This window comes from Leptodactylus fuscus, unplaced genomic scaffold (assembly GCF_031893055.1).
Source record: "Leptodactylus fuscus isolate aLepFus1 unplaced genomic scaffold, aLepFus1.hap2 HAP2_SCAFFOLD_184, whole genome shotgun sequence".
NCBI lineage: Eukaryota > Metazoa > Chordata > Amphibia > Anura > Leptodactylidae > Leptodactylus > Leptodactylus fuscus.
In genome coordinates, this window is record NW_027440207.1 from 187,292 (window position 1) to 199,407 (window position 12,116).

At 42.5% G+C, this 12,116-nt stretch overlaps 1 protein-coding gene across 1 annotated transcript in view; it reads right to left on the reverse strand.

Annotated features, from left to right (window-relative positions):
* The window catches only part of DOK1 (docking protein 1), a 63,687-nt gene extending 51,876 nt beyond the window's left edge, over positions 1-11,811 (reverse strand). Inside the window, exon 1 of the mRNA XM_075261530.1 lies at positions 11,642-11,811. Within this exon, the coding sequence (XP_075117631.1) occupies positions 11,642-11,707 (66 nt within the window). The 5' untranslated portion in view covers positions 11,708-11,811. The remainder of the gene's footprint in view (positions 1-11,641) is intronic.
* Positions 11,812-12,116: the final 305 nt, after the last annotated feature.

Sequence of the window (12,116 nt, forward strand, 5' to 3'; positions counted from 1 at the left end):
CCATATAGCAGTCGCCAACGAAGAGGAAGACGAGACTCCACGGACTGTTATACCCCAAACCACCCCCCCACCCCCCATACCCACCACTCACCCACCCGAATCCAACTCCCCCCCCCACACACACACACACTTTACTAGTTTTGGCAATGCCAAATATGTATTCGGACGTGCCAATAAAGCTTGTTTGATTTTATTTTATTTGATTTGACACAGTATATACTGGGGTAGGGGGAGTATACATAATATATACTGGGGTAGGGGGAGTATACATAGTATACACTGGGTAGGTGGAGTATACATAATATATACTGGGTAGGTGGAGTATACATAGTATATACTGGGTAGGTGGAGTATACATAGTATATACTGGGTAGGGGGAGTATACATAGTATATACTGGGGTAGGTGGAGTATACATAGTATATACTGGGTAGGGGAGAATACATAGTATATACTGGGGTAGGTGGAGTATACATAGTATATACTGGGGTAGGTGGAGTATACATAGTATATACTGGGGTAGGTGGAGTATACATAGTATATACTGGGTAGGGGGAGTATACATAGTATATACTGGGTAGGGGGAGTATACATAGTATATATTGGGGTAGGTGGAGTATAAATAGTATATACTGGGTAGGTGGAGTATACATAGTATATACTGGGTAGAGGGAGTATACATAATATATACTGGGGTAGGGGGAGTACACATAGTATATACTGGGTAGGGGGAGTATACATAGTATATACTGGGGTAGGTGGAGTATACATAGTATATACTGGGGTAGGTGGAGTATACATAGTATATACTGGGTAGGGGAGAATACATAGTATATACTGGGGTAGGTGGAGTATACATAGTATATACTGGGGTAGGTGGAGTATACATAGTATATACTGGGTAGGGGGAGTATACATAGTATATACTGGGTAGGGGGAGTATACATAGTATATATTGGGGTAGGTGGAGTATAAATAGTATATACTGGGTAGGTGGAGTATACATAGTATATACTGGGTAGAGGGAGTATACATAATATATACTGGGGTAGGGGGAGTACACATAGTATATACTGGGGTAGGGGGAGTATACATAGTATATACTGGGGTAGGGGGAGTATACATAGTATATACTGGGGTAGGGGAGAATACATAGTATATACTGGGGTAGGTGGAGTATACATAGTATATACTGGGGTAGGTGAAGTATACATAGTATATACTGGGTAGGGGGAGTATACATAGTATATACTGGGGTAGGGGGAGTATACATAGTATATACTGAGGTAGGTGGAGTATACATAGTATATACTGGGTAGGGGGAGTATACATAGTATATACTGGGGTAGGGGGAGTATACATAATATATACTGGGGTAGGGGGAGTATACATAGTATACACTGGGTAGGTGGAGTATACATAATATATACTGGGTAGGTGGAGTATACATAGTATATACTGGGTAGGTGGAGTATACATAGTATATACTGGGTAGGGGGAGTATACATAGTATATACTGGGGTAGGTGGAGTATACATAGTATATACTGGGGTAGGTGGAGTATACATAGTATATACTGGGTAGGGGAGAATACATAGTATATACTGGGGTAGGTTGAGTATACATAGTATATACTGGGTAGGGGGAGTATACATAGTATATACTGGGGTAGGGGGAGTATACATAATATATACTGGGGTAGGTGGAGTATACATAGTATACACTGGGTAGGTGGAGTATACATAATATATACTGGGTAGGTGGAGTATACATAGTATATACTGGGTAGGTGGAGTATACATAATATATACTGGGTAGGGGGAGTATACATAGTATATACTGGGTAGGGGGAGTATACATAGTATATACTGGGTAGGGGGAGTATACATAGTATATACTGGGGTAGGTGGAGTATACATAGTATATACTGGGGTAGGTGGAGTATACATAGTATATACTGGGTAGGGGAGAATACATAGTATATACTGGGGTAGGTGGAGTATACATAGTATATACTGGGGTAGGTGGAGTATACATAGTATATACTGGGTAGGGGGAGTATACATAGTATATACTGGGGTAGGGAGAGTATACATAGTATATACTGGGGTAGGTGGAGTATACATAGTATATACTGGGGTAGGTGGAGTATACATAGTATACACTGGGTAGGGGGAGTATACATAGTATATACTGGGGTAGGGGGAGTATACATAGTATATACTGGGGTAGGTGGAGTATACATAGTATATACTGGGTAGGGGGAGTATACGTAGTATATATTGGGGTAGGGGGAGTATACATAGTATATACTGGGGTAGGGGGAGAATACATAGTATATACTGGGTAGGGGGAGTATACATAGTATATATTGGGGTAGGGGGAGTATACATAGTATATACTGGGGTAGGTGGAGTATACATAGTATATACTGGGTAGGGGGAGTATACATAGTATATACTGGGTAGGGGGAGTATACATAGTATATACTGGGGTAGGTGGAGTATACATAGTATATACTGGGGTAGGTGGAGTATACATAGTATATACTGGGTAGGGGGAGTATACATAGTATATACTGGGTAGGGGGAGTATACATAGTATATACTGGGGTAGGTGGAGTATACATAGTATATACTGGGGTAGGTGGAGTATACATAGTATATACTGGGTAGGGGGAGTATACGTAGTATATATTGGGGTAGGGGGAGTATACATAGTATATACTGGGGTAGGGGGAGTATACATAGTATATACTGGGTAGGTGGAGTATACATAGTATATACTGGGGTAGGTGGAGCATACATAGTACATACTGGGGTAGGGGGAGTATACGTAGTATATACTGGGGTAGGTGGAGTATACATAGTATATACTGGGGTAGGTGGAGTATACATAGTATATACTGGGTAGGGGGAGTATACATAGTATATACTGGGGTAGGTGGAGTATACATAGTATATACTGGGTAGGGGGAGTATACATAGTATATACTGGGGTAGGGGGAGTATACATAGTATATACTGGGGTAGGTGGAGTATACATAGTATATACTGGGGTAGGTGGAGTATACATAGTATACACTGGGTAGGGGGAGTATACATAGTATATACTGGGGTAGGGGGAGTATACATAGTATATACTGGGGTAGGTGGAGTATACATAGTATACACTGGGTAGGGGGAGTATACATAGTATATACTGGGGTAGGGGGAGTATACATAGTATATACTGGGTAGGGGAGAATACATAGTATATACTGGGTAGGGGGAGTATACGTAGTATATATTGGGGTAGGGGGAGTATACATAGTATATACTGGGGTAGGGGGAGTATACATAGTATATACTGGGGTAGGGGGAGTATACGTAGTATATACTGGGGTAGGGGGAGTATACATAATATATACTGGGGTAGGGGGAGTATACATAGTATATACTGGGGTAGGGGGAGTATACATAGTATATACTGGGGTAGGGGGAGTATACATAGTATATACTGGGGTAGGGGGAGTATACGTAGTATATATTGGGGTAGGGGGAGTATACATAATATATACTGGGGTAGGGGGAGTATACATAGTATATACTGGGGTAGGGGGAGTATACATAGTATATACTGGGGTAGGGGGAGTATACATAGTATATACTGAGGTAGGTGGAGTATACATAGTATATATTGGGGTAGGTGGAGTATACATAGTATATACTGGGGTAGGTGGAGTATACATAGTATATACTGGGTAGGGGGAGTATACATAGTATATACTGGGTAGGGGGAGTATACATAGTATATACTGGGGTAGGGGGAGTATACATAGTATATACTGGGGTAGGTGTAGTATACATAGTATATACTGGGGTAGGTGGAGTATACATAGTATATACTGGGGTAGATGGAGTATACATAGTATATACTGGGTAGGGGGAGTATACATAGTATATACTGGGGTAGGGGGAGTATACATAGTATATACTGGGGTAGGGGGAGTATACATAGTATATACTGGGTAGGGGGATTATACATAGTATATACTGGGTAGGGGAGAATACATAGTATATACTGGGGTAGGTGGAGTATACATAGTATATACTGGGGTAGGGGGATTATACATAGTATATACTGGGTAGGGGAGAATACATAGTATATACTGGGGTAGGGGGAGTATACATAGTATATACTGGGGTAGGGGGAGTATACATAGTATATACTGGGTAGGGGGAGTATACATAGTATATACTGGGGTAGGGGGGAGTATACATAGTATATACTGGGGTAGGTGGAGTATACATAGTATATACTGGGGTATGGGGAGTATACATAGTATGTACTGGGGTAGGGGGATTATACATAGTATATACTGGGGTAGGTGGAGTATACATAGTATATACTGGGGTAGGGGGATTATACATAGTATATACTGGGGTAGGGGGAGTATACATAGTATGTACTGGGGTAGGGGGATTATACATAGTATATACTGGGGTAGGTGGAGTATACATAGTATATACTGGGGTAGGGGGATTATACATAGTATATACTGGGGTAGGGGGATTATACATAGTATATACTGGGGTAGGGGGAGTATACATACTCACCAACCAAACAGCAGCCAACCACCAAACCAAAAACACCAACAGATGATAACCAAGGCCGAAATAAAGGCGACCACAGAGGCAAACAGAGAGCGGTACATTGAAGAATGGAGAAACGAAATAAATAACTCCAAGAAACTCACCAATGTGTACCAATCCCTACAAAGGGACTACACCATGGCCACCTACCTGGAGAGAATACGCCACCCCAAGCACAGACAGACCCTGAGCCGGTACAGACTGAGCGCCCACAACCTAGAGATAGAGACGGGGCGATACAGACAGACGTACAAGCCACGGGAGAAGAGACTGTGCCAGCACTGTGACCAGGGGGTCCTAGAAGACCAGACCCACTTCCTGCTACACTGCACCAAATACTCAGCTGTGAGGGCCGTCTACTACCAAAGACTCTCTGCCCACATCCCAGACTGGGAGAAGAGGAAACTCTGCATCCTACTGGGAGAAGAAGAGGCCACTGTGGAGATCGCTGCCCAATACGTGTCCAGCTGTCACCAAACAAGAGGAAGATGAGACTCCACGGACTGTTATATTTATCCCAATACACCCGCCCCACCCCACCCCACCTCCCCATATAGCAGTCACCAACGAAGAGGAAGATGAGACTCCATGGACTGTTATAACCCAACTCCCCCCCCCACACACACTTTACTAGCTTTGGCAATGCCAAATACCTATTCGGACGTGCCAATAAAGCATTTTTTGATTTGATTTGATACTGGGGTATGGGGAGTATACATAGTATATACTGGGGTAGGTGGAGTATACATAGTATATACTGGGTAGGGGGAGTATACGTAGTATATACTGGGTTAGGGGGAGTATACGTAGTATATATTGGGGTAGGGGGAGTATACATAGTATATACTGGGGTAGGGGGAGTATACATAGTATATACTGGGGTAGGGGGAGTATACATAGTATATACTGGGGTAGGTGGAGTATAAATAGTATATACTGGGGAAGATGGAGTATACATAGTATATACAGGGTAGGGGGAGTATACATAGTATACACTGGGTAGGGGGAGTATACATAGTATATACTGGGTAGCGGGAGTATACATAGTATATACTGGGGTAGGGGGAGTATACATAGTATATACTGGGGTAGGGGGAGTATACATAGTATATACTGGGGTAGGGGGAGTATACATAGTATATACTGGGGTAGGGGGAGTATACATAGTATATACTGAGGTAGGGGGAGTATACATAGTATATACTGGGTAGGGGGAGTATACATAGTATATACTGGGTAGGGGGATTATACATAGTATATACTGGGGTAGGTGGAGTATACATAGTATATACTGGGGTAGGGGGAGTATACATAGTATATACTGGGTAGGGGAGAATACATAGTATATACTGGGGTAGGGGGAGTATACATAGTATATACTGGGGTAGGTGAAGTATACATAGTATATACTGGGGTAGGTGGAGTATACATAGTATATACTGGGTAGGGGGAGTATACGTAGTATATACTGGGTAAGGGGAGTATACGTAGTATATACTGGGGTAGGGGGAGTATACGTAGTATATATTGGGGTAGGGGGAGTATACATAGTATATACTGGGGTAGGGGGAGTATACATAGTATATACTGGGGTAGGGGGAGTATACATAGTATATACTGGGGTAGGTGGAGTATAAATAGTATATACTGGGGAAGATGGAGTATACATAGTATATACTGGGTAGGGGGAGTATACATAGTATACACTGGGTAGGGGGAGTATACATAGTATATACTGGGTAGGGGGAGTATACTTAGTATATACTGGGGTAGGGGGAGTATACATAGTATATACTGGGGTAGGTGGAGTATACATAGTATATACTGGGTAGGGGGAGTATACATAGTATATACTGGGGTAGGGGGAGTATACATAGTATATACTGGGTAGGGGGAGTATACATAGTATATACTGGGGTAGGGGGAGTATACATAGTATATACTGGGGTAGGGGGAGTATACGTAGTATATACTGGGGTAGGGGGAGTATACATAGTATATACTGGGTAGGGGGAGTATACGTAGTATATACTGGGGTAGGGGGAGTATACATAGTATATACTGGGGTAGGGGGAGTATACATAGTATATACTGGGGTAGGGGGAGTATACATAGTATATACTGGGGTAGGGGGAGTATACATAGTATATACTGGGGTAGGGGGAGTATACATAGTATATACTGGGTAGGGGGAGTATACATAGTATATACTGGGGTAGGGGGAGTATACATAGTATATACTGGGGTAGGGGGAGTATACATAGTATATACTGGGGTAGGGGGAGTATACATAGTATATACTGGGTAGGGGGAGTATACATAGTATATACTGGGGTAGGGGGAGTATACATAGTATATACTGGGTAGGGGGAGTATACATAGTATATACTGGGGTAGGGGGAGTATACATAGTATATACTGGGGTAGGGGGAGTATACATAGTATACACTGGGTAGGGGGAGTATACGTAGTATATACTGGGGTAGGTGGAGTATACATAGTATATACTGGGGTAGGTGGAGTATACGTAGTATATACTGGGGTAGGGGGAGTATACGTAGTACATATTGGGGTAGGGGGAGTATACATAGTATATACTGGGGTAGGGGGAGTATACATAGTATATACTGGGGTAGGGGGAGTATACATAGTATATACTGGGGTAGGGGGAGTATACATAGTATATACTGGGGTAGGTGGAGTATACATAATATATACTGGGGTAGGTGGAGTATACATAGTATATACTGGGGTAGGTGGAGTATACATAGTATATACTGGGTAGGGGGAGTATACGTAGTATATACTGGGTTAGGGGGAGTATACGTAGTATATATTGGGGTAGGGGGAGTATACATAGTATATACTGGGGTAGGGGGAGTATACATAGTATATACTGGGGTAGGGGGAGTATACATAGTATATACTGGGGTAGGTGGAGTATAAATAGTATATACTGGGGAAGATGGAGTATACATAGTATATACAGGGTAGGGGGAGTATACATAGTATACACTGGGTAGGGGGAGTATACATAGTATATACTGGGTAGCGGGAGTATACATAGTATATACTGGGGTAGGGGGAGTATACATAGTATATACTGGGGTAGGGGGAGTATACATAGTATATACTGGGGTAGGGGGAGTATACATAGTATATACTGGGGTAGGGGGAGTATACATAGTATATACTGAGGTAGGGGGAGTATACATAGTATATACTGGGTAGGGGGAGTATACATAGTATATACTGGGTAGGGGGATTATACATAGTATATACTGGGGTAGGTGGAGTATACATAGTATATACTGGGGTAGGGGGAGTATACATAGTATATACTGGGTAGGGGAGAATACATAGTATATACTGGGGTAGGGGGAGTATACATAGTATATACTGGGGTAGGTGAAGTATACATAGTATATACTGGGGTAGGTGGAGTATACGTAGTATATACTGGGGTAGGGGGAGTATACGTAGTACATATTGGGGTAGGGGGAGTATACATAGTATATACTGGGGTAGGGGGAGTATACATAGTATATACTGGGGTAGGGGGAGTATACATAGTATATACTGGGGTAGGGGGAGTATACATAGTATATACTGGGGTAGGTGGAGTATACATAATATATACTGGGGTAGGTGGAGTATACATAGTATATACTGGGGTAGGTGGAGTATACATAGTATATACTGGGTAGGGGGAGTATACGTAGTATATACTGGGTTAGGGGGAGTATACGTAGTATATATTGGGGTAGGGGGAGTATACATAGTATATACTGGGGTAGGGGGAGTATACATAGTATATACTGGGGTAGGTGGAGTATAAATAGTATATACTGGGGAAGATGGAGTATACATAGTATATACAGGGTAGGGGGAGTATACATAGTATACACTGGGTAGGGGGAGTATACATAGTATATACTGGGTAGCGGGAGTATACATAGTATATACTGGGGTAGGGGGAGTATACATAGTATATACTGGGGTAGGGGGAGTATACATAGTATATACTGGGGTAGGGGGAGTATACATAGTATATACTGGGTAGGGGGAGTATACATAGTATATACTGGGGTAGGGGGAGTATACATAGTATATACTGAGGTAGGGGGAGTATACATAGTATATACTGGGTAGGGGGAGTATACATAGTATATACTGGGTAGGGGGATTATACATAGTATATACTGGGGTAGGTGGAGTATACATAGTATATACTGGGGTAGGGGGAGTATACATAGTATATACTGGGTAGGGGAGAATACATAGTATATACTGGGGTAGGGGGAGTATACATAGTATATACTGGGGTAGGTGAAGTATACATAGTATATACTGGGGTAGGTGGAGTATACATAGTATATACTGGGTAGGGGGAGTATACGTAGTATATACTGGGTAGGGGGAGTATACGTAGTATATACTGGGGTAGGGGGAGTATACGTAGTATATATTGGGGTAGGGGGAGTATACATAGTATATACTGGGGTAGGGGGAGTATACATAGTATATACTGGGGTAGGGGGAGTATACATAGTATATACTGGGGTAGGTGGAGTATAAATAGTATATACTGGGGAAGATGGAGTATACATAGTATATACTGGGTAGGGGGAGTATACATAGTATACACTGGGTAGGGGGAGTATACATAGTATATACTGGGTAGGGGGAGTATACTTAGTATATACTGGGGTAGGGGGAGTATACATAGTATATACTGGGGTAGGTGGAGTATACATAGTATATACTGGGTAGGGGGAGTATACATAGTATATACTGGGGTAGGGGGAGTATACATAGTATATACTGGGGTAGGGGGAGTATACGTAGTATATACTGGGGTAGGGGGAGTATACATAGTATATACTGGGTAGGGGGAGTATACGTAGTATATACTGGGGTAGGGGGAGTATACATAGTATATACTGGGGTAGAGGGGGGAATACATAGTATATACTGGGGTAGGGGGAGTATACATAGTATATACTGGGGTAGGGGGAGTATACATAGTATATACTGGGGTAGGGGGAGTATACATAGTATATACTGGGTAGGGGGAGTATACATAGTATATACTGGGGTAGGGGGAGTATACATAGTATATACTGGGGTAGGGGGAGTATACATAGTATATACTGGGGTAGGGGGAGTATACATAGTATATACTGGGTAGGGGGAGTATACATAGTATATACTGGGGTAGGGGGAGTATACATAGTATATACTGGGTAGGGGGAGTATACATAGTATATACTGGGGTAGGGGGAGTATACATAGTATACACTGGGTAGGGGGAGTATACGTAGTATATACTGGGGTAGGTGGAGTATACATAGTATATACTGGGGTAGGTGGAGTATACGTAGTATATACTGGGGTAGGGGGAGTATACGTAGTACATATTGGGGTAGGGGGAGTATACATAGTATATACTGGGGTAGGGGGAGTATACATAGTATATACTGGGGTAGGGGGAGTATACATAGTATATACTGGGGTAGGGGGAGTATACATAGTATATACTGGGGTAGATGGAGTATACATAGTATATACTGGGTAGGGGGAGTATACATAGTATATACTGGGTAGGGGGAGTATACATAGTATATACTGGGGTAGGGGGAGTATACATAGTATATACTGGGTAGGGGGAGTATACATAGTATATACTGGGGTAGGGGGAGTATACATAGTATATATTGGGGTAGGGGGAGTATACATAGTATATACTGGGGTAGGGGGAGTATACATAGTATATACTGGGGTAGGGGGAGTATACATAGTATATACTGGGGTAGGGGGAGTATACATAGTATATACTGGGGTAGGGGGAGTATACATAGTATATACTGGGGTAGGGGGAGTATACATAGTATATACTGGGGTAGGTGGAGTATACATAGTATATACTGGGGTAGATGGAGTATACATAGTATATACTGGGTAGGGGGAGTATACATAGTATATACTGGGTAGGGGGAGTATACATAGTACATACTGGGGTAGGGGGAGTATACATAGTATATACTGGGGTAGGGGGAGTATACATAGTATACACTGGGTAGGGGGAGTATACATAGTATATACTGGGGTATGGGGAGTATACATAGTATATATTGGGGTAGGGGGAGTATACATAGTATATACTGGGGTAGGGGGAGTATACATAGTATATACTGGGTAGGGGGAGTATACATAGTATATACTGGGGTAGGGGGAGTATACATAGTATATACTGGGGTAGGTGGAGTATACATAGTATATACTGGGGTAGGGGGGAGTATACATAGTATATACTGGGGTAGGTGGAGTATACATAGTATATACTGGGGTAGGTGGAGTATACATAGTATATACTGGGTAGGGGGAGTATACATAGTATATACTGGGGTAGGTGGAGTATACATAGTATATACTGGGGTAGATGGAGTATACATAGTATATACTGGGTAGGGGGAGTATACATAGTGTATACTGGGGTAGGGGGAGTATACGTAGTATATATTGGGGTAGGGGGAGTATACATAGTATATACTGGGGTAGGGGGAGTATACGTAGTATATATTGGGGTAGGGGGAGTATACATAGTATATACTGGGGTAGGGGGGAGTATACGTAGTATATACTGGGTAGGGGGAGTATACATAGTATATACTGGGGTAGGGGGAGTATACATAGTATATACTGGGGTAGGGGGAGTATACATAGTATATACTGGGGTAGGGGGAGTATACGTAGTATATACTGGGTAGGGGGAGTATACATAGTATATACTGGGGTAGGGGGGAGTATACATAGTATACACTGGGTAGGGGGAGTATACATAGTATATACTGGGTAGGGGGAGTATACATAGTATATACTGGGGTAGGGGGAGTATACGTAGTATATATTGGGGTAGGGGGAGTATACATAGTATATACTGGGGTAGGGGGGAGTATACATAGTATATACTGGCTAGGTACAGTATACAGATTACAGCGCACTCACCTTCCCGAACTTGTTCTGCTTGATATGCAGTTTTCCCTCCATCAGGGGTCTGTCTGTGGCCGCCATCACTGACCCTGCACCGGCCCCTCCTCAGGACATGTCCACACCGGAGCGACCCGCAGAGCTGACACTTCTCAACTCCTCACCCAACTTCTCTCCTCTCTGCCCCTCCCCCTCCTACATTTCTGCTTTTTCTATAACTTCCTCCTCTGTCAGCTTCCTGTATGAGAACCTGACCGCCCACACATCAGTGTACTATATATATATACTGCTATATACTGTCCTGTATGAGAGCCTGACCGCCCACACATCAGTGTACTATATATATATACTGCTATATACTGTCCTGTATGAGAGCCTGACCGCCCACACATCAGTGTACTATATATATATACTGCTATATACTGTCCTGTATGAGAGCCTGACCGCCCACACATCAGTGTACTATATATATATATATACTGCTATATACTGT